This window comes from Amblyomma americanum, chromosome 1, assembly GCF_052857255.1.
Source record: "Amblyomma americanum isolate KBUSLIRL-KWMA chromosome 1, ASM5285725v1, whole genome shotgun sequence".
Lineage (NCBI taxonomy): Eukaryota > Metazoa > Arthropoda > Arachnida > Ixodida > Ixodidae > Amblyomma > Amblyomma americanum.
In genome coordinates, this window is record NC_135497.1 from 358,831,680 (window position 1) to 358,858,235 (window position 26,556).

Here is a 26,556-nt window from a genome sequence, read left to right on the forward strand (position 1 = left end):
GCGCGTTGCGGAAATGCGTGTGATCAGTATCATTCCAAAGCCCTTCAGTACATCGTGCCTTTTGATGCACGTGTAATATTAGCACGAAATCGCGACTATTCTATAATACTAAAGAAAGGAGAAAACGCCAGTGGATTACGACCAAATCAAGGGCGCCTTGGAGCCGAAGCGTTCCGCGTAACGTGCGCCATGCACCAGCCTCCAGTTCCTCAACCAATGTCACTCCCATGGCGCGAAATTCTGGCGAACAATGCTCGGCCCAAGTCTCGCTGTGCAGAGACGTCGCCGAAAGTGGCGCGTGCAGCCTTTCTTTCGGCGCCCGTCGAGGGAAACCGCACCGTGATCTGCGGCCTGCGGCCCCGCCGCGGTCCCATGCCCATTGGCGCGAGACGTCTGCTGCGAGGGCTGTTGTGCCCAAACTCACGCGCTCACAAGCCTAGAATTGGCCCGGGCGGGAACAAGAGCGACCTGTTTGGTCAGCAGCTGCGCGCAGTCCCGCCTCGGTCGCGATATATAAGGGCCATTGTTACGCGCTCGGTCGATCACTGTCTCCCCAGGAAGCCGCACGAATCTCCCTGGCAGCCGCACCATGAAGCTCTACACGGTAAGGGGTTTCTCTTTGCTCCCGCCGCCGGAACTGCTCCGGCTCCGCGGCGCTTCGCGTGCGCCGCACTTTCACCGCCGCTCTCCTTCGCCGTCTCGCACGTACAACCGTGAGATGGCGAAAGAACTTGTGGTGATGGACTGTGGCGCGCATGCGAGCGTCTCCCGCTTGCGCTTGCGAGCCTCTTGACGACAGAGAGTTTTAGCATAGTGTTAGCGTGTGCCACTGGTGTTACCGCCGCCGTGTGCGGATGCGCTGTTGGCGGCTGGCGGTTAACGGTTTGCGGTAGTGGTATACACGGTAGCTTTACGCTGAAACTCTCTCATGGCCACAAGCAACGCGCTTGTGAAAGCAGCTTAATAGAACTAATCGAACGCTCGGTTCGCGATTTGTCGTGAAAGCGCTTTCTTCTTAACAATGTTCCTTTCGTAAGCACACAAATGGACTGTCGAGCGACGAGTGTGATGGCATGAGAGCTCTTGGAAAAAATATCTCTTTTTCTGAAGTAATTAATGTCATATGCAACTTGTTGCCGTTTTGGAAAGCGATGTTCTGTCTCTAAAGTCAAATATTCATAGCCAGAAATTCTGAACAAAAGCATTTTTCAACGGGAAAGAGTTTATGGCCGCAACTTTTTTTATATATTGTAAGATTTCTCTATAACAATGAACATATCCGCAGCAACGTTCCCTATTAGTTTTCTATAGCAGTTTTAACTTCTCGATGCGAGCTATGGAAAAACTTTAAAAGAAAGATTTTTCTACATATCACAAGAATAGACCACTACCTTGAATATTTTCATAACAGTAACTGAAAATATATCAATATTCAACATGTTTGACAAAGAAAACTGGACTTCTTCCCGACGATTTCATTGCGCTTATTTTCAAAAAATAAGATTAAGAAGAAAAAATAAACATCGTGATCGGAGAAGCATCTCAAAGTACGGATGAATATTAACCAAGTTCTGGCTCTTTCCCGCTTCACATTTGCGTTATTTTGCTTTTTTTTGTGCGTGCGGTCTCCTACGATACGATTCATAAATCTGTACCAATGGTGACCTTACGTTTGCATCCTCTTCTAGGTGGTCAGGATCACACCGTTCTCTGTCATCGTGTTCCCTACTGCGCAGGCAGTGAACTATAGTAGTCGCCAAGCGTCCAAATGACAGCACGCTTTCGAAAACGCCAAAAGTGCTAGTGACAGATTCATGTAGGACCAATTCGTGCGTCTTTCCTAATATGCGCTAGCTCAGCAAATAAAATTGACACCATGCCTCCAAGCACTGATCCGTGGCATGGATATTCAAATTGAGCGACGTACAGCCTTGTTCAAAATTTACAGCCGCTGGAGTTTGCTTCTAAGGCGCGGACTGGGTCTTAGGGGCGCTGGGGAGAAGAATTCCTCTCAGCATTCGAGAGATTTCAAAAGCTGACAGCGCGAAAATGAGCAGCACTGATTGGCCCGGAAACACATTCAGTGGCCTGCCTAGTTTTTACAGAGGCTGTAAATCGCATGTTTGGATTTATCGTACCTTAGCCAGAGCGTAATCCTTTAAAGTTAGTATATATGAGCCCTTTAAGGGTCTCACTTAACGACGTCGTCCGCTCAGCCCAACAGCTCGTTCCTTGCAATGACAGACAACAAAATTCCTAGTCCCATGCAAAGCTTCCACGTCAGCTGCATCAACGTAAGCCTTTAGAAGCAGCGAAACCGAAACTGCGCAGAACTATCGTTCCTTCCAACACGCGCGCGGAGCTTTTAAGGTCGGTCTGTCTAAACTGCTTGCAGCCATAACGAGCGCCACCGGCCCCAGCTTCTTAATCCACCTAACTGCCCGAGGTAGTACACTTCCGCCCAGCTGCGAGTGCTATTTTGGGTCCGCAAGCTTCGTACCTGCCGTAACAGGGCTCGCAAACGTTATCCTGCTCGTTTCGCAGGTCCTCCTTCTTGCTGCCCTTCTTGCGGCTGCGATGGCGGGCTACCACTACGGAGGCTACGGTGGCTACGGAGGAGGTGGATACGGACACGGCGGCTACGGATACCACCCAGTGGGTCGCAAATTCTTCTACCACACGCACATCAACCACGGATATGGCTACGGCCATGGCCACTACGGTTGACGTTCGGGCACCGTAAGAGGCATCCAAAGACCCCAACCAACCTTGCCCGGGCTGTCAACCACTTGGCGGCTACAAATTAAAGCGAATGGTTCCTACACTGAACTGTCTGCCTAATTGCCTCGTCAGCACGCACAAACTTTGCCCAGCAAGGCACCGCGCCCATCGCTAAAACCGCCACCAACCTCAGGCACACGTTGAAGGCAGGAATAAGCCTTCGGTGCGTTCAGCGACTTGCATCAATGCTTAAGCCTTTCCCGTCCTTCGTCTCTTTAACTAGAGGCTGGAATCAGCCAATCGAAGGAAATATTTGTATCGGCACATTAGAAACACTGCATGAATTAAAAGCGATCTATGACAGCCGCCGAATCCACAGCCGGCGACACGTGTCCCGCACATTCGCTTCGCTCTGCCCTCTTCGCCGTCTTATTTCCGAGTGCGATTTCCGGGTAGGCACGAGAGTTGCGGAAATCGGCTCGCGTTGTTCAGCCCCCGTAACAGAAATCAGCGCGCCTGTACTGCACTGGGGGGCGGCTATAGCGCGGAGAGGGGTCCGCCCAGCGCCGTGTCGCCCATTCTCCACCGAGCAGCAACACAATGGGCAGCGACGGCGAAGGCGGTAGCGCCGAGACACGCCGGTGCTGCGCGGTCAGCTTCCGCATGAATTGCGCCGAAATCAGCCAAGTGGGAGCCGTTTCTGGGTCAAATACAGCCGCGCGAGCCCCGCGCGCGAGTTTATTCCACCACTTCCGCGCAGAACCACTTGAGCGTTGCAAGGGCGCCGTTGACAAGCCCCCCCCCCCCCCCCCCCCCCCTCCCCCCCGCCTCCCTCCCCCCTCGCCAGCTTCAAATGCACAAGCGATGTGAACGAAGCAGGCTCGAATCTATCGCCCTTTGTGGCTATAGACGTAAACGCTTCGTGGCCGGAAGGCAATGCAGGTAATAAAACTCCGGTCCGCGCAACTCATGTGCCCTAAATGTACTCCGCGTGTGTAATAACGAAAACCCCTTCTCCTTGCCTCGAGTCCGCTTTTACGTGGAGGCCACCGAAAAAGCGATTGGTTATAAAAAAAAAGACGGCTTAGCAACTTTAAACGCCGGTGTTATACCGGCAGATGACGGCAAAAAATAAATAAACAAAAACACCTCCCGCTGCGAGTTTTCAACGGATGAGAGAAGGCTGCAGCTGCAGGATTCACAGAAGTATCTGTAGGTAATCTTCCATCGAACTGCACGGAAATAAACTAGCGAGAGTTCTGTGATGCTTCATTCTAGCGCATTCTACGCGATGAAGATTTACTACACGCATAGCGCTCAAGGTTTTTGAACCTGCTACATGTGCTCATGGCGAAAATGTAGGTTACGCCCCACACCCAGTGGGTTAGGGCCCAGGAAAAACTTTCTTACTCGCCAAACACGCGATTCCGTCAGGTGACTCGAAAAGACATGAACAGAGAGCAAGTGAAAAGAAGCGACAAAAGAAAAAAAACAAGAAAACTAAAAATGGCCGCGGTCTTCACGGCAGCCTTCCGCCGGGGTGCCATTCATGGGAAATGTTCATGTGGTGCGCCATCATCCACGAGGGCAGTGCTGACCAGTCGAACATAAGATAGCCCAGAGTGTCCACGCTGATGAGGACGCAGGTTATGATCAACGCCTTCAGCAGGAGCCCGTAGAGCAGCTGCGTAAATGAGAGCCACAAGAGTGTCTTGGGAACTTGCCGTGGTGGTTCACTTGATGTGGCGTTCAGGGAGGTCATGGACAAATGCGCGGGTGGCGCACTTCGATGGAGACGAGATGCACACACCACGAAACATCACAGGCATTACGATTTTGGTTCGCGTTAGAAGCTACTATTTTTGCATATTTATTAAAATAAATATTAGTCTATATTAACAGTCAAGTAATTCAGCACCCCTCACTACGACGTATCGGATTAGCCTGGTGCTGGTGAAGGCTTGGCGTTTAAAATACACCTACCTTTACGTCCTGCGCTTTTGCCATAATTGTTGAGTAATTTGCTGCATAAATTTTCAAAAAACAAATTATGATCTATCTCATCGTCGAGAGTAGGTATAAACTTGTAACGCATTGCAGAAAAGGCGCGTAGCGCAATCCAGTACGACTCATAGATAGCCCTCGGGTATATTGGTGAAGACTTCCGGTTGCTGAACTTGCCTCGCAGTCGCCCGCCTATGTTTATCACACTAGACAGAGCGCATGATGCACCTGGCTGCTTTCGCAACATGAGGAGCCTACGCATCAGCCTTTTTTTTTTCTTGTTTTCCCCAGCTGTGTTCAGCTGGGCGAGAATTGGCGCCGGCAAAGCTGCTGCTTTGGATCCGGCGGCGTTTCGAATCCCCTGTCGGGGCTGGACTTTTCTTCGGCTGAATGTTATTCTGACGAAAAATTCCGGAAGTTTTCGGGTATGTTCGTCTTCAGGTTCACCGCAGTTTCTAGACAATATTTACCAAAATTTTCCGATAAAAGAGGCTGGAAGCCTGTTATGCTTTAAAAAAAAACGGCTTAAAAATAGCAACCACATCGGCGAACTGTCGCGGATACTGTCTTGTTACTCATTTCACTAAGTTATAAATGAAAGTACAGTTCTACGCTTTTTAAGAACTTGGGCTACTTCTTACGAGCTTGTTCTCTAAAGCTTGTGAGAAGCTCATAAAAGCGTTAACGACATGAACTACAGTGCGAATAAGTTGTAATAATAAAAGGTGTTTTCATCTTGATTGGCGCAGCTGTATTCATCCTTTCTCTCAGCACAGGTTCATGATTCTGTGGAATTTATTCGTTAACGGGTAAGCTCCAGCGGGATGTGAGATAGACGAGGTATACAACTCCAGAGAAGGTCGTTACGCGATTCATTGTATAGTTTGTGGTGTTCGTGTTACGCGAGGGCTTGTGTCAGCCATGTACTTTCTTTGCTCGAAATTACCGCCTTGGAACCTTTCATGTGTATAATTCTTATCATGTCCTGCACAAGTAACTGTGTTGCTGTGGCTTTATGCTGCGCATGCTGTCAGACATCACTGCTGTTCAGGCAGGTCTGTTCAGGCTTGGACACGTCAGGGAAATAGCTCTTATTTCGAAAAATTAGGCCCAACAAAAAAAAAATAGCAATCACACGTGGTTCTGTGCACAGTCAATGGGCATACAAGACATGTTTTTACTCTGTTTTTTCACAACGAGATGTTGAAACTAACTGGATTCTGTTTAAAAATAAGATGCATAGCCTAATATTAACTTATATTCCCAGCATCACCGTTACTGAGCAATCCCATTCACCACGGTTCGGCGTAACATTAAACCGGCGTAACAACAAAAAAAAATGCGACAGTTCTGAACTGCTAAGCGCGTTAATGCAGTAACTGCATTGAAAAATATTGCAACACAAAAAGGAATTTCGAATCCATTGCGAATAAAACTAGACGTTCATTTTTCGCATCGGCTTTGCCTAACATGTTCCGCACTAACCTCAGGCAGTTCTGGAAGATTATTAGCCCCAAACCCCCCAAAATTTATCATTACGAGACGATCATGACAATCTTATCTCCGAACAAGAAATTCCGAAAGTCTTTAACACTACTTTCGGTTTATGGAGGTTGAACGTCCCAAAGCGACTGAGGCGACGAGGGACGCCGTAGTGAAGGGCTCCGGAAATTTCGAGCACCTGGGGCTCTTTTACGTGCACTGACATCGCACAACACACGGGGCTCCAGAATTTCGCCTCCATCGAAATTCGACCGCCGCGGCCGGGATCGAACCCGCGTCTTTCGGGCCAGCAGCCGAGCGCCATAAGCACTCAGCCACCGCGGCGGCTCAGTATTTACCTAAGAACCAGGCAATCATCTACCTGGCTTTCCTTCCTTCGATCCCTCACCTATGCCTGAAATAACGTTTGTCGCTAGCGGCATGCAGAACTAATTGATTCACTGACGTCAACTTCCTCCGATGGCATACATGGTATTAATTGCAAAATATTGAAGAGTACTAAGCATACAACTAGAGTCATTTGATCGCACATTTTTCAGCAGTCGCTCTCATGTGGTGGTGTTCCTAAAGACTGGGAAGTGGGGAAGGTCATTCCAGTGCCAAAAAAAGGGTAATACGTTTTCTGCTAATAACTGCCGGTCCATTTCCCTCACAAGTGTTTGGTCCAAATTAATGGCGCACATAATTTACTCTCACATTCTGAAATTTCTTCTAGTCGCCAATTTCTTTTATGCTAACCAATCCGATTTTCGCAGGGTACTCTCTTGCGACACTTAGCTAGCCCTCTTTATAAATGATATAAGCTCTAATCTTAGTGCCAACACCCCGGTCGACGCCTTGTTTCTGTATTTCGAGAAAGCATTCGATAAAGTACCCCACGAACGTCTATTTCTAAACCTTTCATCCTTGCCCCTCAATGACTTAGTACTTAATCGGATACGAGACTTTTTAACCAACCGTCATCAATTCATAAGCACTAACAATGGCTCCCCCACCCCCTTGTCCGCCATTATTTCAGGGGCGCCACAAGGCACAGTCCTCGGTCCTCGTTTATTCTTAGCTTATATTGATGATCTTCCAAATAACATCTCCCGAAATATCCGCTTATTTGCAGACGACTGTAAGATCTATCGCCATATTAAGAACATAACCGATGTTAATGCATATTAGAAAGGGCCATTTCTCGCATACTTGTTTTTCTCCGCGAGTGTCGTTCCGTGCAGCGAGCGTTCTTTTTCGTCCACATGTGTGCTTTCGAGGCGGGGGGGGGGGGGGGGGGGGGCGTCCCGCTACCCGAGGTACGAACTGGAGGGCCTTGCGGCACCTCCTTTCAAGTGGGCCAGTGCACGTGTACCTGTGAGTGTGTGTGTGTGTGCGCGCGCTTCCGGTGCACTACAAGTGCGCGGTATACCCTGCGTCGCTGGCAGGCGACTCAGCCAAGTGACGGACGAGAAGGGACGACAGTGTGTGTGCGATGCTCAACAGTGCGAGTGCTTGAGCGGTGTGCGAATTTGCGAGTATGTATTTTGGCGAGTAAATAAGTTTTTGTACATATATGCTTTTGCATTTCCTTCACATCAGTGCTTAATCGTTTCATTTCTTCAGCGCGTATTTGTAACATTAAAAGTAATTTTAAGTGTCGTTTCTAATTTCCACCTCAGAGCGATCTTGACAGCATACAAATCTGATGAGGAAAATGGCTAATGTCTTTAAATATTAAGAAATCATCTCTTCTTACTTTCCATCGCAGAAAATCCTATCCAATCCGGAAGAACACACTTTCTGGATCTGACCACAGTTTGGTAACTTCTAACAGATACTTAGGAATTAACTGCCGACTTTTCTTGACACCTATCACATAACGAAACTGGCAAATGAAGCTAACCGTGTCCCCGGCTATTTACGCCGACCCTTCGATTACCCCCTCATTCTGTAGAATTACTAATATATTGCACCTTCGTTCAGCCTAAACTCGAATACACATGCGCTACCTGGGACCCACACCAAACTAGCCACATCAATTTACTAGAATCCGTTCAGAACCGTGCTGCGCGTTTGATCTTTTCGGATTCTTCGCATACATCAAACGTTACTAAACACAAAGCACAAGCTAACTTAGCCAACCTTTATATCACAGAAAAGTCGCTTGCCTATCCCTTTTCCATAAATTCTGTCATGAATCTCCGCGTGACCCTGCCATTCCACTAGCACATCGCCACTCCTGCCGCCTCAGCCGTGGCAAGACTGCGCACCTACCTTCAGCCCGTTCATCAGCGCATCCTTCCTCATTTTTCGTAAGAACACCCAAGGGCTGGAATGACCTTCCTACTACTGCTGTCATCCATTGCAATCGCGACCACTTCAAGCGTTTCATTGAAGAACACATCTGTCATCGCGAATTTCTACCCCTCATGTAATATATCCTGCACAGGGCCATTGCAGGTATTGAACGTTTGACGCTTACTATAAATCGCACAACTCTTTCATTAGTGAGACATCATATCAGCTTAGCTGACCATAGAAAGCGGTCCTATGTCGGTGAGCTCGCTGAGCAGGGCGATGCTGACGCGTGCCGTCGGTAATATCACTGGACTGGAAGCAGCCACGGTGATAGGCAGGGCGTAGTACAGCGGGTTGCAGGGCTCTGCCACCGCCTGCAAGCGCCATTGCATCACAACGAATGGCGGGTGAGCAGAACCACATGACATCGTATGCAGTAAGAAGCAGGGCCCATCGCTTCCAGCGGCACAGAAGCACCTCGGGAAAACTCTGGAGTAGTGTCACGATTGCCCAGTCATAGGAGTGACAACGTTAGAAATCGAAACCACATGCAGAGTTTTAAATGACTGCAAAAAGTCCCTCTGTAACTTTACTAATGCCTGTAACGAGAGTGTTGAGCGGCCTAAACGCTATATAAAAAAAGCAAATGGTGCCGGGGGGGCAGCAGATGAACGGTAACGTACTATGACCATTCAGACAACGGTTGCTCCAAAAGAATACGCGACAAGCACGATTTTTTTTTAAGAAGCTTTCTTCTGGAAGAATAATGCCATTCTCAATCGCAGTGCAGAAATAGCAACAGAATTCGTTCTCCTGTGTAAACTGACTGTTCCATTTGATATTGCTCCTATCTCGACATTTTCTAGTTAAGAAATAAATCAATACTCGCTAGTGCAGCTTCAATGAATAATATTAAAGAAAAAGATCATAGAATGTCACAGGTAGTAATAAAAAAATCCCCTACACGTACTGTTTGCAGGTTTCTGCTAATTCAGCCACGGCAGAATTCGTTTCCTCTATTTTTGCGGGAATTTGTGCGCATGGACACCTAACTAATGTTGGTAAGCGCAAGACAGCGTCGAACTGCACACAACGCAATGTTATTTTCGCTTTTAATGGTCCTAAATGCTCGATAACGTTATTAATCAAAGCTCGAATTACATTAGGCTCACTTAACGTCGTTGTAAAATATATTTAGCAGTATCCAGATAATCAGACGACTTATTAATGAACTTAATACTGAACTAAGGTCATGACGCGGATCTCTTGATGATCGCCTCTGTTGTTTTTCTTTTATTTGTTACTCCATGCAGTCCTATTCTATTTACAAGTACCCTCGCACGTATGAATCGAATATTTGACGCAAAATACCCAGGAAGAGACCCTAGCAAACAAATCTGCAAACTAGCGGATCGTTCTAGCTGTTAATCTACGAAATCTTGTCCCTTGTACATCTTGCCCCGGTCTGGTCATAACTGCAAAGTTCGTGTCACATCAATGTATACGTTACATATCGCCAGTCTTTTATTATGTCCGCAGTAATCTGAACTGAAGTTACTTCCTGCCCTTCCTCTCATTCAGAACTGTTCCGTTTGCAAGTCTTATCTTTTGCTGTTTTCTTTTTCCTGCCCAAAAATTGACGTTATAACACTACTTTTTACAGCGCTTTTGAGTATTGAAAGCGAGTAAATATATGCAACAGACACAGAATGCATACGCCAGTGGTGTGTCACTTCGTTAGGCTTTCATTCAGTGCACTATCCATACTACAACGCCGTTTCAATGCGGCAACGATAATCAATACCACGTTCACCAAACATTATCATTTGTCTCCCATGCGAAGGGCAACAACAAGCCTTATTTCCTTCAAGGATTGTAGGGTGGATGCAACAAGATTATGGTTGGCCACTCGGTGCAACATGTTTAGAAATCTATATAATGAGCAAAAAAAAAACACAAGAGTGACAACATCGCAGGAATACTTAGCTGAACCAGGAACTCAGTCGTTAATCCAGGAGCTATTCAGTGCCATGAACTGCTTTGTCTTTGCGTCCTTTAAGCTAGTTTTACCTTTTCAAGCACTGGATGAATGATGCCACCAGCCGTGTAAATTAAAGGACCATCTAGAGGGTGCACAACGCAAAGTCTGATCTTTTCATTTTTCATTAATTTAGGCACACTTTGACGAGAGTCTGAAATCAGTGTAGTGTTAATGCCAGAGAATTTTAAGACGGCGTGCTAAAAAGCATGACTGAAGGCGATCTGGAGATGGTAACCGAGCTCACCGTTTCAAACGCCACAGGCAGGAGTATTCGGACGGTGTGACAGCTGCTCACCAGCTCAGCCATCATGGAAGCACAAACCGTTAAAAACGCTTGCGGCAGTAGTCTGTTGTGGTTCTCAAGGGTCATCAAGGTCTCCCTCAGCCACGTTACGAACTTCGTGCTCTTGAAGTCGGGGAACACAGAAAGCAGGACGAAATATTACACACATTCACCGCCAATTCGATTCTTTTTAACGCTGCAACGATCAAACAGTACGCGGACCCGACAATTTTTTTTTATTTTTTAATGTGGTGGTAGCAAAGATATGCCACATGATTTCGTGCTGGGGACAGCTATTGCGAAGCCGCACGAAAAGGCAGTCGTACAGACAAAGTAGAGTAACGCAGAAAAAAAAAGAAAGAATGCCCAGGCCGGGCTCGCCTTCTTCTGAGCGAAGACGTGGCACGCTAGTTGTACCGCAGCAGGTACTCCAGTGCACCAAATCCCCTGTAAGTGCGCCTACTCACAGGCCCACCTGCCTCGCGTGACGACAGATGGCGCGGCATGTCCATTGAGGCTCAGGTCCAGCTTGACGGCATGCTCAACAGCCACTAGGTGTTAAGGCTCGAGTTTTCAGCCAGGAATTACTACTGTTGACTAAAATCTTGATGTGGGCTAGTCTGTTGCTCATTATAGAAATTTAAGCAGCGCTCGAAAATACAAGCACAACGATGTAACACAGCAGTGACAGGACAAGCGCTCATAATACACCACTTGCACTGTCGTTTCTTCGTTGACCTCGTAATTTGGGGTGCTGCTTAAATTTTTATAATGAGCAACACTTCAGACGTAGCTTATTCAATAGTAAATCTAAGGTATTTACTGCGATTGTCAAAGTGATCTATAGCTATCTCTGATAATCACTTTTTCCCGCTGTCAAGCCCACTGGACTTCCTCATTCGAACTTCTTACTTGTATCACACCGAATGTTTTGAGGGGCAAGCTGTAGACGCTGACTAACCGTACCCCACTCCAAGAGAATGCCAAATGTCCGCTACCCATGGTATTCGTAGCTCCTCCTTTCTGTCAGTAAAACGAGTGCACCACCAGCTCGAAGAGAGAGAAAGCGCATGCGCTACCTTGACAATGAATGAAAGAGTGAAGGTGCTCCCGTAGGCGAAGATGGTACTCCACGGTATTCTCTGAACTAGAGGCCGGAGGCTTTCAGTAGTGGGGTGCTCGGGCCGACCCCAGGGAAGTGAGAGCAGAGCCAAGACGACGAAAAAATCCATCTCCAACTTCTCATACTCTCTGCAGATAAAACGGAAGAACCATGCTTGGTTTACGCTAACTTTTACATGCTCTAAGAGGGGCTTTTCAAGTCTTGAAGTGAGCTTATCAAATCAGATTGTCCCAGCTACTGAATGTGGACGAGGAGGAGCAGCAAGTACCATTTCCTGGTCAACTGTTGAGTAGCAACCACTGACTAACGAAATGGCAAGAACTGAAATGCGCTGACACTCTGCCCCCCCCCCCCCCCCCCCAGGGCCCTCTAACATTATGTAATTAAATCAGGATAACGGCTGGCAGAATTAAACCTTATTATTATGTGCAACCGAACCTCACGTAGTTGTTCATTACTGCCGGGTTATATGGCTGCATAGCGGCGGCCAGCTAAGGGCTACATCACGTTATGATTTCCGTGGTGGTGCGCGGGTGACTAAAGAAAAAAACTGTCTTCCGCTCATGGATACGAATATTTGGTGGGGAGAATACACATACGGAAACTGGAGTTGTGCACAAGTGTGGTTTTTTTTTCCTACAATTTTCTTTGAAAAGAGCAGCTTATGGTGTGAGGTTTACGAAACAAAAGTGCGTTCTTTTTCCGCAGTAAAATTTACCTTCCGTTTCAGAGTTCAGGCTTCGCAGTGCAGTTTAACGTTTGTTCTCTGCGTGTGGGTGTGTTTTCTTCTGTCCCGTTTCCTTCTGAAATTCCCACGCGAACGTTTACTCGTTCACAGTGCCTGCCAGTAAATAAAGTCTCGTCATCCATTGCTCTCTTTCGTGCTTCAATGCAGCTCTTAACATGTTTCACAAAATGGCTTCGAACGTACGCTTTCACGCTGGGGCTTCTCCGCGCATACTCACGTTCCATTGAAGGTGGCCTCCGTGAACAACGTGCAGTATATGGCCACCCAGATGCCGATCAGAATCACTTGCACGAAATCCGCGAAACTGCAAGAGCAAGCGATACTATTCCTTGCTTTTTTTTCTTCTGCTATTCGAATATTTAAACGTTCACTTTATTCAGCTTAAAGCAAGCTCTCTCACTCCAACCTCATTATGCCAGAATTTGGGGGGGGGGGGGGTCTTTGAAGGAAAGTTTAACAATAATTACGGCTGATGTCATCTGTAAGAGTGAGTGTAAGCAGTATATGCTCACAGGCATAATGCTACACAAAAATTTCGAACAATATAAATTATTTGCAATCCACACATTTCATACCACTGCCACTGGCGTTTACCTGAGTTTTATCGCATTGTTATGAAATTTTGCGATTTCTGAAGGCACGTAATTGCATAACCGGGCTATCAACACGCATTTCTTTGCCTTCGTCAGTCGGATATGACACAACATTCTAATAGAGCCGCAAAAATCAGCGTATGTGTACAGAGCGTGTCAGAGATGCGCAGTGCACATATTGACTTGCTCCTCGTGGTCCTGTTAGAATGCGCCGATAATACGCGAAGGAACACGCACTACCGTGTTCCCGCATGACCGTGATCAAGACGGTACTGATGCCTGAAACAAGCTTAGCTAACAACTCCTAAGAGGTACAAATTACAATAAAACGTTCAGGCATACCACCAGTACCCAGTGCGGACTCAAAGTGGTCTAGTAAAGTACAGTATAAATATATCTGTATTTCGTACATAAGCCGCAAATCTACGCGGATCTAAACGTCATTGTTAAAAAATGCAAAGGCGATCTTACGAGGTGATGCGACAGATCTCCGGCCGTATTGATTGCACGTACATTTCGCGGCTAGAACAATCGCTTTCCCGTTGCGATGTCTCAATAGTTTCCTAGTGGAGACGGAGCTGAACTGTTCGTCTAGTCTATCGCAGATGTCGTTCCAGTGTTGTCTATTTAGTGTTTGGGCATAGCGCTCAAGTTCATTATTGAGAGCTGCTATTCTCCTTCTCAGGTTACGGTTGCCCTTTTTTGGGCGAGCTCGGTTACTGCCTCTTTTTTCTTTTGCCACAGTTGTCTCATGTGGCTTTCAACCCAGTTTCGTTCCTCATCTAATTTTATTTCCTCCTCAGCCTCTTTGCACGCCTGCTTGATCCCATTGGCCCATTCAGCTAAGTCGGTGATCTCACCGCAACCCCCTCCGTTGTCACGGAAGTTGAGGGTTTTCCTCTCAGTTTGATTTTGACCCCGTTTTGGACAACGATCTCTATGATTCTGTGATCACTGCCAAGGTTCTCTCTCGTCTTGTGCCACGTAGCCTCAACGTACGCTCCGATCATGGCCAGGTCGGGGGAAGTGTCGTGTGACACGCTGTTCCCCTGCCTGGTTGGTGCGAATGGATCGTTAAGGAGTGTTAAATTGCACTGTATCATGGCGTCCCATAATTCCCTCCCCTTTATCTGGGAGTGGTTGTATCCCCATGCTTGGTGTGGCGAATTAAAATCCCCTACTATTACGAGACGCTGCTGCCCTTGTGCCAGTGCTTGCGCTTTGGCAAGGAGTTCCCTGAAGCCACAGCCTTTCCTTAGTTTAGGATATCTGTAGACGTTCAGGACTAGCAGGCTGCGTTCTTTCCGCCTCAGCGGTATAATCTCCGCTAACACCTAGTCAACCTGCGTGCATCCTACCTCATGCTGCATGACGGTGATCCAGCGCAGCAGTCTGACTGTTTGGTTACCGGCCTGGGTATGTTTTGTATCCGCTCAGTTTAGTGTTTTTCCTACTCTTGCAGCGCGATGATGTCAGGACCATCGCGTCTCGCAAGGTAGGCTTGGAGAACGTTTCTTTTTTTGTGAAGCCCCTGTAGTTCCAATGCCACATTCTGTTTTCCCTAGTGTTGAGTCTGGCCATGCTTCAACCGCAGAAGGATTTGTTTTTGCTGTTCTGCCAGCTGGTCAATTCTAGTTCCCATTAGGATGACTAGTTGGCTGAGCTGGGCTGAGAGTTGGTCTATATCGTTAACCTCCTACGTAGGCAAGCTCATGGAGCACGCCATACAGAATAGGCTCAAAGGATACTTGGAAAGTAAGGAACTCTACCCAGACACCATGGTGACCCAGACAACAACTATCCACAAACGACGCATGCTACAACTTAAAGAACAAGTATTGAAAAAGAAGACTAGTGACTGGAGAGTCACAGTGGGACTGGACGTCAGCAAAGCGTTTGATAACGTCAAACACCAAGCCATCCTGTCACACCTCAATCACCTAAACGTAGGAAGCAAGCTATACAACTATAACAAAAGCTTCCACACGGACCGAACGGTGAACATAGAAATCGGGGGCACAAAAACAGAAAAAAACGTTAAGCTAGGCAACAAGGGTAAACCGCAGGGATCGGTGCTATCCTCTACCCTTTTTAACATTGCAATGATCGAGTTTCCAGAACGACTCAGAAAGCTATAGGGCCTCTGCCACACTCTCTACGCTGACGACCTCACCCTTTGGGTCGACAGAGGGGGAGCGATGGCCAAATAGAATGCGCCCTACAAAGGGCAATCTGGGAAACGGAAAGCTATCTTAGACCCACAGGGCTACAATGCTCGCCGGAAAAATCTGAGATGCTAATCATGAGCTAGCAGCAGGTCAATATCCACCTCCTGGTCAACAACACCCCGATCCCAAGGGTGGACAAGATCAGAATACTGGGCATGTAAATACAACAAAGTGGGAGAAACAAAGAAACAATAAACAGTCTAGAAGCCACGACCAACCAAACTTGCAGGCTTCTCAAGAGGATAGCAAACAAAAACGCGGGGATGAAGGAGGTGAACCTACTTAGGCTTGCCTACTCTTTGATTATTAGCCGAATCACCTACGCTATCCCGTACTTAAAGGCAACTAAAGCAGAGAGAGACAAGGTAGACATCCTCATCAGGAAAGGTGTCAAAACAGCCTATAGGTTTACCAGCGTGCACATGAAAAGTGACGATCCTCAACCTAGGAGTGTCAAACACCCTAGAGGAAATGTGCGAGCCGAAACTCACGGCACAATATGTCAGACTTACTGGCAGCAAAACGGGCAGATCCATTCTTAGGAAACTGGGCCACCAAAATACGGAATTACGAGAGGGGATAACCACCATCCCCAAAGAATTTGCCAACAAGTAAAGAATACCCCCCATCCCAAGAAACATGCACCCCATACACAACGAGGAACGCAGGAGAAGCAGAGTACAACGACTCCAAAGCTCCCACCTCCAAAAACAAGGGGTAGTATACACCGATGCTGCAGAGTACCCAGAAGGGCACTACGCTGCAGTAGTAGCGAGCGACAACGACGAGCTAATCTCTAGCTGTAGCGTAAGATACTCTTCACCAGCGGAGGCAGAGATGGCGGCGATTGCCCTGGCAATCCCAAATCCATCAACCAGAATTATCATCACAGATTCGAAGACTGCAATCAAAGCCTATGACAACAGTAAGGTGTCCAAAGAGGCCGGCAAAATTCTGCAAGCAGGCAAGGAGAACGTACCCAACGACCTATTTAGCATAATATGGGCACCCGCCCATAGTGGACTCACAGGGAACGAGATGGCCAACGAGGTCGCCGAGGACTCACACACCGGGCCCCAGCGTAGGGAGACTACTCCCTGTACAAAAAGCGAGACTCAACCACATACAGAGAAATTCTAGAACACTACAGAATGCGCAGGACACCCCCCTCCACACAGATTTTTCACAAAGAAGGAAGAAGTAATCTGGCGAAAACCGCAGACGGGTACCTTCCCAAACCCGTATATCTTACACAAATGGCATCCTGAGGTGCACTCTTACAAATGCAAAAACTGTGAAGGCATACCGACCCTAAATCACATGCTCTTGGCTTGTCGAGCGCTAAACGGTCTACATGGAAACAAAGAGTCATGGGAGTCCTCCCTCCATAGCCAGGAAGAACAAGCCCAAAAACAAGTCATCGGTCAAGCCCAGGCCGCCGCCGGAAGGCAACTGATTCCGGCCGACATCTAGGTTGAAGGTAGACGGTGAAAGGGGGAGCTGCGCCTTTTTTTTTTATTCGAGAAGTGTGCCAGGAGGCATAAGTTGAAAAAAGGAAAGGGGGGAAGGAATGCACGGGGTTGAAAGTTAAAAGAAGGAGTGAAGAACCGTTGCGCTGAGGTAGTCGCAGAAGTTGTTAATGAAACGGCTGTCCATAGTCCACTTCACGTAGTCACTTTCGCGGTTCCACCGCAGGCCCACCTCCCTGGGGAGCGTTTTCTGATAGCAGCCGTTGCTGGGCACGTCCACAACAAGTGCCGCATATCACAAATGTCCGGTGCAGCGCTACAGTGAGGGCACCTGTCAGGTACTGGCAGATCTTTGGCACGCCACCGATGACGGACAGATGGTGTCAGAGCCGCACCTGCCCGAATCCGCGCACGGATACCTCCTCCTGCCGAGTAAGACTACGGGGGAGAGGGTGCGAACACGGAGGAATTAGAGCGCGTGTTCGCTGGCGCAGAACTTCGGAATCGGAAACATGGGACAGGAACGGATCTGGGGGAAGAGGGGAACGTGGTGCGTCGTCTGATGTGTGAAGATGAGTCATAGCATCTGCTTGAATGTTATGTGGATCCTGAGTATGGCCGCGAATCCAGTGTATGCGCACAGGACATGGGTACTTTGCGCAGAGCACGTGAATTGATTGTGAAATCTGGAATGTGCGTCGAACAGCCTTTAGCTGTTTAAGGACGGCGCGGGAGTCCGTCTAAATATGAACTGTATTGAATGTTGGCACAAGCGAAAGGAAAGCAATGACATTATAAGTTCCAATGCCAGGGGAGTGCACGTATCCGCGGTATACGTCGCGCGAGAGTTTAGATGCGGGCGGGAGGGACAACACAGCAGTAACTCCCCTCTCGGCAGTATGTGATGCATCCGTGTGCAATTTGCACCCTCCAGGCAGGTACGCGGCTGATACCGACAGAGAAACAATGGGTCGATTGTCTGTGAGCTGGCAATATGACCACGGAGGAAGTGTCTTTAAACGATGAAGTTGGAGAGACTGTTTTCGACCTCTGTTTGCCACCTGTTGGTCGATGAGTGCATTAAGTTGGGCGAACTCCTGTAGCACAGGTATGGGTGTTAAACGAGGCAGATATGTTATGGCGCGCATAGCCTCACGATTGATAGCTTCAAGGGAGTCCCAGGGTCTGCGGGTGAGACGTTGAAATTGTGCCTGATATACTATCCGTGGCTGAAGGATAGAGCGCACAAGCTGGCGGGCCGATGAGCACGTGCGCCACCAGAGCACATAGCTATGCGACGAATCAGACCTAGAGTAGAGTGAGCCGATTTACGGGTGGCTGTCAGCCACGGGGTGCCAGTCCCAGATGTATGGAGGAGAAGACCAAGAATACGAACAGTTTCTAACTGAGGAATCAGAGAATTATGTACCGTAAAATTTAAAGGGGCAGCTTTCTGTAAGGCGGCTTTATTTCCAATTCGAAAAAACCATGATTTAGTAGGAGAGAGTGTTAGACCCAGAGGTGGGAGGCGAGATGTCAATACATCCAGCGCGTGTTGAAGGACCGACTGATGAATAGACGCATCTGGATGACAGCACCACAAGGTGATATCATCGGCATATGCAAGCATGTGGATAGAAGGGATTGTCTCTAGGGCTCGAACAAGAGGAATTAAAGCCACATTAAATAATGTGGGGGCGAGAACGGAGCCCTGCGGCACTCCTCTATTGGAAGTGAAATTACCAAAGGGCTTTCCGTGGACACGCACGCTGTAGGTTCGATTTGCTTAAAAGGCGTGAATGGAGAGGAGGAACCGGTCAGGGAGACCAAGAGTTTGAATGGAGGCAAGAATGGCAGAGTGAAGGATGTTATCATATGCCTTTGTTATGTCTGTAGCGATTACGGTTCGTACAAGGTGACTCTGAGGAGAGTGGTCAAGCACGCCAGCAGTCAAAGTAGCAAGGCCGTCCTCCGTTCTAATTTGTGGGCGGACACCAATTTGGGAATCTGGGTAACAATCATGGGATTCCAGCCACCACGACAAGCGTGCGGCTAGAATGTTTTCATAAAGCTTGCCATGGTAGGCGTAAGGGAAATTGGGCGAAGGGCCGAGAGAGATACTGGAGGCTGACCTGACTTGGGTATTGGAACCACAATAGAATGCTTCCAGTCTCCCGGCATGACGCCAGAAAGCCACACTTCGTTAAAAGTATCATGTAGGGTTTGCAAAGCCCTTAATTCCAAGTTACGGAATAAGGAGTTAGGTATGCCGTCGTGCCCGGGAGTAGTAGTAGTTTTTAAACGTTCAATGGAGGCCAGCAGCTCTGCCATGGTGAGGTCAGAAGTAATCCCATCGGGGGGCTCTGTTACCGATAAGTCAGGTGGAGACGTAGCGGTGCAGTCATGGTTTGGAAAAAAATTGACGGGCCCCTTGTTGTGCAAATGTGTCCTCATCCACATTTAGAGCGAGGCGAATGCTCTCTGTGTAATCTGCAACCTGAGAAGGGCGCGCCATGGGGTGAAACACTCTCCAAAGATGTCGATTGCCCTGCGTAGAGGACAGGCGGGCACACCATGCAGCCCAGCGTTGCCTGCCTAGCCGCTTTGCAGAGCGCCGCGCCCGTGCGGTAGCGCGGTGAAGAGTAGGAAGAGCCGAAGGGTCATCGGGGTGACGAGTAGCGTAAAGATCCGCCTGGCGACGAAGAGCCCACAGATCAAGAGATGTATGTCCGGGTTTGGGCCGTCTTCATTTACAGTAGTGGTAAGAGTGTGAGTAGCGAGAACAGCAGAGAGAGTAGACAATGCTGAAGAGGGGTTGAATGTAGATAAATGATTGTCTGCGCGTACAAAGTCCCATGATGTTATTCGTACAGTGCGGCGTATTTTCCATAGACGCGTACCCGTGAGGGAGATAAAAATAGGGCTGTGATCGCTACCCCAAGTATCAGAATCAACAGTCCAACGAGGGTTACCGGGGCCTAACCACCAAGTCAAATCAGGTGAATACGGGCCACCTCGTGGGCGGGTAGAAGTATTCCGGTGGTTTAAAAGTTGAAAGGAATGATCCGAAAAGCTCCCTTGGATGTGTGCACCCCTTGAGGAATCCGATGGGTAACCCCACGCAGTGTGTGCGCCGTTGAAGTCACCACCAACTAGAATAGGGATACCCGAGTTGGTAGAACGTAAAAAACGAACCCATCCCAGATTGGGAGATGCGGATCCGGGACGACTATAAAAAGAAACTAGGACAAGGGGTGTGCGTGCAGGTTTTACGAGAAGGGCGACAACCTTTTGACGTGTGTTTCACCACCGTGAAAGGTCGAGTGGTGTGTGCGGAACTGAACTGTGAATATAAATTGCAGATTTACCTGGGCTGAGGGAGGAGGTGGTGCAACGGCGATCAGGGATAGAGGGTGAATGGTATGCGCAGAAACCTGAAAGGCGTGGGAGTGCATTATGCTCTTGCAGTAGGAACGCCCATGCCCTCAGCTTTCCGTCGCGAATCCGGATGTTCACTTCAGAGGCCTTATTAGCGAATCCTCGACGGTTCCACTGCACCACCACCGATGATGTTGCGCTATCCATGACGAGGCCGAAGAGCTTCCACGATGAGGGATGTCACCTGCTTCATCAGCGCTAATATCTTACCCACTGTCGGGGTAGTCACGGCTGACAGGTGGTCGGCACCTGATTGTGGGCCAGTGCTTACCCTAGGTGATTCCTCTGATGATTGCTCCCGAGTTATTAGAATTCTTCGAGAGGATTGAGAAAGACGCTGTTCCCGGCGCTGGGTGAGTTCGTCTAGTCGGCGGCGAGCCTCCGCGATTGCATTGTCTAAAGCTGTGTCTTCATCTGTGGTATCCACATGTGATGGATGCACTGGACGTTTTGGCGTACCATTTGATCCGGGAAGGTGAGCCGCTTGTGCATATGTACGCTGGTGAGGAGACGTATGGTGAGCAGCGGGCTCAGATAAAGGAAGTTCAGGGAAGTCGTTGTCGTCACATGCGAGAGCTGCAAAGCGATTACTTGTAGGAACATCCATTTTTGGAGGCGACTTGTGAAACTTCTTCGCTTGCTTCTTCTTTGGACAAGCGGGGGAGCGAATGTCATGGTCCGGCGATTTGCACAGGGCACAAAGAACTGTTGGTTCATTCATGTCGGCCACAGCTGCTGGATTAGGGCAGGTATTTTGCATATGTCCTTCTTTGTGGCAGTGATAAAAAAAATACGACGAGGTCAGAAGGGCTCTTATTTGACGATCGCACCGTAGTAGGTAAGGTACTTCGGTAGAGTCAACGGGCCTTGCAGGATGAGCAGGTATGAGCCCCGGCGACCCATAGGCCGTGCTTGCAGTACAACATGAGTTGAGCAGCGAATATTTGCGCGCACCTCCTCGGGAGGGCTAGTGCTGTAGACATGATAAACCATGCAGCGGAGTGTGTCAGGACCAGATGCAAATTATATTTGCACCGAGACATGCTTGCTGTCATCCAGGGGGATCCGCGTAATTGCGCAAAGTTTCTGGGCGTTCATCAAGGATGACAAGTTTACCGTGATGGTGTTGGATGGGCGATGGACGACAAACCCGCAGTAGTTCGAAGAGCCAAGAGCGTGGTCAACTGTGGCTTGAACATTAAGGCAGGGATGGCAGTCATATCAAAGCGCAATGTAGGCTTGATGGTAACGCGGAGCGAGTTCGCAGCAGGCGGAAGAGAGCCTTTACTCACGGGAGGCATCTGTGGAGGAGGCTCAGACGCTGGTGACGGCCCTTGGTGGGAATACTGAACTGGCGCGACGGGCACAGTTTCTTGAGGGAGTGCCACGGGCACGGAGGCGGTGGAGCAGTCCATGTCACAGGCCAAAGTCGTAGCATCGGAAGACGGCGCAGGCTGGAGGCCCAGAGGCGCTGACGATTGCGTGGAAGTGGAGGCTGCATCAGGTGGCAACACAGCGGGCATCCGCGTAGCTGTCGTCGACAACGCAGAATCCATGCAGACGCGTAGCGCGGCCTCGCTCGGCAGCGCCGAGCTAAGCCTAGCTTGCCCCTGAGGGTTCCGGTTGGGTTTTCTCACTTGAGAATGCGCCCATCGTGCCGGGAATTTCTCCGCAGGGGCGTCGTCAGCATTCGGTCTCACGGAGGGCTCTGTACGACCCACGCCACACATGAGAAGACAGCGAAAAGCGAAAACACAGACCTAGAAGCAGACACGTAGCCGCCCACTAGGTCTTCGTCTTCTCACCCGATCACCCATACTCTCTGACGGGTGCAAATAAAGTGCTTTCTCTCTCTTTCTCTCTCTCTCTCTCTCTCTCTCTCTCTCTCTCTCCCGTTGCGGCTTTGAATTTTATTTCGCCGTCGCTTTTACGTTAAAATGCTGCGTGGGTTTCTCGTGTGTGGAGGCGTTTGAAGAGTGTAAGTGAGTGTATGGGTTGTGGTTAGGGCCGTCTGAAGGGTGATGCTGGGTGGTTGGTGGTGGGTAAGCTTCGGTAGGAGGTGGGTTGTTTGGTGGCTGGTGGAGGATTCTGGAGGTTGGCGATGGGTGGAGGGCAAAGGTGGGCGGAGACACCAGTAGGATGGAGGCATCACGCAACACCAGACGGACAGATTTTTGGAAATTAAGAGTAGTAATGCTTACGCATTAAAAAAGAAATTCCACACTTTGAACCTTAAAGCAGCAGAAATAGCAGCAATAACTTCTCCGTATCCTTCCACTGTTACCCAATAAAAGCACGCGTCACCGCGTATTCAAAAGCGTCTCAGTGCAATGCGCGTTATCAACGGTCACGCATTGTTTACTACGGCGTCGGCCGCAAATACACAACCGGTGAGTTCGACACGCGCGCCTTGGCACTGAAATGTAATGCTTTTCCGCCAGGTGCTGTCTGTCTGCTGCCAGAACAATCCACTCAAGCACTCGCTAAGAATCTCTTATGCGTCGCACTAGCTTACTTCGTGTAACAACAAACGCATCAGTTACAAGAATAGGACAGTTTTTTGGGCTCAGTTATCTATCATTCTTAAACTGCGACAGTGAGAGAGCACTAGACGATAGGAAGGATCACGCTGTCGTAATTGGCGCTTCTGGGTGTGGTATTGAACGTAATAAATGCCTCCCTTCGAGCTAAGAAAGTTGCTGCAGTGTCGCTTGCGCGCCCGACCGTTGAGTGCAACCACATGCACTAATCGGCTTATAAAGATTTGATGAAATTTAAACAATGAAGGCTCATCCACATGTGTCCCAATTCGCTCACAGCAGCAATATACATCCTGCGCCTTCACACACCGATTCACGAAAGCAACGGCACAAACGTAGGCGAATGTTGCCCTGCAAAATGCAAAGGCAAGCGAATAAGGCTGATAAATAGACGCAGGGGTTGTGTGTATGAAAGATAACTGACAATCTCTCACTAGATGTCATAGCCCAAAAGCGGCTACGTATATACGTCTCCTCCGTGAGCAAGCGGATCTTCGAAATGCGTTACAACGTATAACCAGAAGGCCAACTTACGTTACGACGCCCAGTTCGCTGCTCCGCTTCCGAATTGTCATCCGAATCGCAGCTCTCGTCGCTACTGTTTGGGGAGCATCGCTGCGAAAGAAAAAAACACACTCCTGTGATTGCAGCATGCCAAAATCACAGTTCAATGCCCATAAAATAACCTTGTTTCCAATATACATTCGCACGCAGTGCGAGAATCAGCATCTTCATCTTCAACGACAGCACCAAGGTCTCTCCCAAGTGATGCCCCGCTAACTCTTCCCTACGTCCTCCACCTTGCCCCCACAAACTTGCTAACCTCGTCCGCCCACTGATTCGTTTGCCTTCTATTGGAATCCAGTGCGCTGCCCTGAGAGACTATCAAATATCTGCTGTGCTCTACACTACATTCTTCCCTGCCCATGGCGATTTCCTCTATTGATTTCAGACAGGACACAATTGGTATAATTGACTCGCGTTTTTGTTCCTAATCCACTCTGCCTTTTTCCCGTGTCTAACGTGAAGAACCAATTTCCTTTGCTACGTTGTCCTTAATTTCAAGCATTTTCAGTTTCAAGCCCTCTTCGCTATAGCCTCCAAGTTTTCGATTCATAGGTGAGTACCCGATACAACTGCTATATGCAGTTCTCTTTGGGGATATGCAAGAAATATTGTCGCCTATACTGACGATAAGCCCCCTAAGACTTCCGCAGGAGATGGATTCTCCTGAACCAGCTGCTCCACCGTTGCTTACGAGGAACGCGCAACGCCTTCCGTCGCAATGATCGGTGCGACTACAGGTTGTAGCTCTCACCGCGCGCCGGATGACTTCTCAATTAAGATTTTGGAAAGTATACGGTTTTTAAAATATATTTAAAGTTCTTTTTTACAATTTTAATAACTGCGCGTTTTTTGTTCGCCTGTTTTCGAGAAGAAAATACCGCTTTTTGGCTTACAGCTAATTGAAACTTAAAATAATTATTCTCTCCCCCCTTTTTTTTTGTTACAGTGAGCTGATATCTTGTATTCGCCATTGCTTAGCTACGGCCACATGAATATGTGTACAGATCTGGCATTCAGGAGCAACAGCACTGCATTACTGTCATACTTCTTTTCACTACAGCTATTTCCTTTCACTCGAAGCTTACGCCAGCAATATTGTAACAAGTTTTAGCGCAAACAGACACAGACCACAAGAACGACAACCAACGAAGGGACAAAGATTCTCAGTAAGAGTAGAGACAAGACTGCACGGATTAGTCTACAATCCTACCACGTAAACAAATTTGTCAGTGAGTGCTTTAGCACCCATTTGTATGCGGCTGAGGGTGATTTTTGGAAAACGGCTAACGGCTGACTAAACGCAATGAACAACTAAACAATATATGTTTTAGTGTGCAACGCCCCTTGCTTGCCTGCGCCTGCTTTCTGCTGCCTTGGCTTTGTCATGGCCAATTATCATTCATCTTTGCCATTTTGTTTTGTCACGCAACACTTCGGGCTACATTAGGTGTGACCTTTCGCCAATAAAATCAGTTGTCATTTAGCGCTTGTGTGCCCGTCGTCTTTGTCGTGGTCTGTGTCTGTTTGCGCTAGATCGTTTTACAAGATCGATATGCACCAACTCGACTAAAAAGAAGTTTCAATGACTTACGCTAGCAAGTCCATGGTTTTCCTACCTTGGCAACAGAAAAACCGTAGTTTTGCTGGCAAAGGAGGTAGCTGTAGAGCATAGAACGCTGGCAGTGCGTCACCGTGAACTTGTGGAAACTGGCGTAGGTTCAAAAAGGCGGCAGTGTTTGCGCGCTCTGAATACTAACATCTATTCGGATTCACGCGATTCACATTGTTTCGCGCAGCGTAGAGATTGATTTTAGTGGGCGGCGCCGGCGTTTGATGAGGTCGTTTACTCAACAAAAGAGAACCTTCTTTTGTTTCTAGGAAAAGCGTTCGATGCTTTTTTTGTTTCTCTCTTCCTCCTGAATAAATCAAACAGGTATAAAGAGACACTTGGCTTTCAGAAGCTTGCGAATGCTCCTCATTTTTAAAACCGAATCGATGAGTCGAATAGCGAAGGTATAAACCTGAACGCAAATACAAATCGAATCAATAATGAACTGGCCTTTGTATGAGTGCATGCTCTTCTTCATGCCCTGATGCTTTTGTTATTACGTTAGAGAGCATTTTTTTATTACAGTCATAATACATAGCGTCAAAATCTGTTAAAACATAAATATTTGGCTCTTTGCAAACAGCGCATAACATGCGCTGCTCTTTGCGTGGTGCTCTTTAGAATATTCTAGTATACAAAACCTGAATGCAAACATACCAAATATATAACAATAATTCTCGTGTCAGTGAATAAGATGGCGCGCTTTTCATTCGAATGTTTAAAAAAAATACTTGTTTTTGGCGTACACCTTCTGCAAACAAATTTATACTCTCTGCGCAAGAATTGTGGCCAAGTGTGTCATTAGTACGGGCCAGTTTTCAAGAGCAACGTGGACGAAATATATTTATATATGTTATTAATGGAACGTAGGCACATCATTAATACTCCAGTGTATTAATATGAATATCTGTGGCCTCGACAAGAGCGGTCAGATGGTAATGAGGATATTAACTGAATTAGAGCCTTCCCTCAGTGAAGCGAATACTACGTACTACATTATGACAGTCTCTTTGCTGGAGCGGGTTTTCGTCCGGAGAATATGTTTGTTACTGCTCGTTTCTTCAAGCCTTAAAAACTTTTAAACACTCATTTCGACAAACGAAAACGCATTTCTAGAACCTATCGGAAAAGTACCGCAATTACGCTTGATCCTAGCACCAAACCATAAGTAAAATAAAATAGACCTGAGAACGTTTTAAATATACACGCGGCCCTTGTTATTCTTCTCACATGTTAAGCGATCGAAAGCCAGCGGTTGTCACGTGACCAGAGTTTTAGAAAAGACCCAGTACGTACTAGCGATAGAGAAAAGTCATCCACACGAATTGCCAATGAAGTACGATGGCAACAACTTGCATTGGAAGAAACAGGAGCCACCAGTGTTTCGTTAAAATGACGGATTCCTGGCC

General features: G+C 48.0%; 1 protein-coding gene and 1 long non-coding RNA gene across 2 annotated transcripts; one reads left to right on the plus strand and one right to left on the minus strand.

Annotated features, from left to right (window-relative positions):
- Positions 1 to 492: 492 nt before the first annotated feature.
- LOC144100723 (uncharacterized) lies at positions 493 to 2,824 on the plus strand. Its single transcript, XR_013307820.1, has 2 exons — positions 493 to 604; positions 2,545 to 2,824. It is a non-coding gene; the product is annotated as an uncharacterized LOC144100723 (long non-coding RNA).
- A 1,377-nt stretch (positions 2,825 to 4,201) lies between these two features.
- On the minus strand, positions 4,202 to 26,556 carry LOC144100732 (Na(+)/citrate cotransporter-like). Its single transcript, XM_077633570.1, has 7 exons — positions 26,444 to 26,556; positions 23,506 to 23,586; positions 12,921 to 13,007; positions 11,912 to 12,083; positions 10,794 to 10,955; positions 8,745 to 8,882; positions 4,202 to 4,405 (listed from the first exon to the last, which is right to left on the minus strand). Exons 1-7 carry the CDS (start codon positions 26,503 to 26,505, stop codon positions 4,241 to 4,243), a joined length of 867 nt encoding a protein of 288 aa, XP_077489696.1. The 5' UTR covers positions 26,506 to 26,556; the 3' UTR covers positions 4,202 to 4,240.

Coding starts and splice junctions, on each gene's coding strand:
- LOC144100732 (XM_077633570.1), bottom strand. CDS start 26,505: ATGCAAGTTGTTGCCATCGTACTTCATTGGCAATTCGTGTGGATGACT. Junction 10,956..11,911: donor CTCTTTCATTCATTGTCAAG/GTAGCGCATGCG, acceptor CCCGACTTCAAG/AGCACGAAGTTCGTAACGTG. Junction 8,883..10,793: donor TGCCTGTGGCGTTTGAAACG/GTGAGCTCGGTT, acceptor TGGCGCTTGCAG/GCGGTGGCAGAGCCCTGCAA.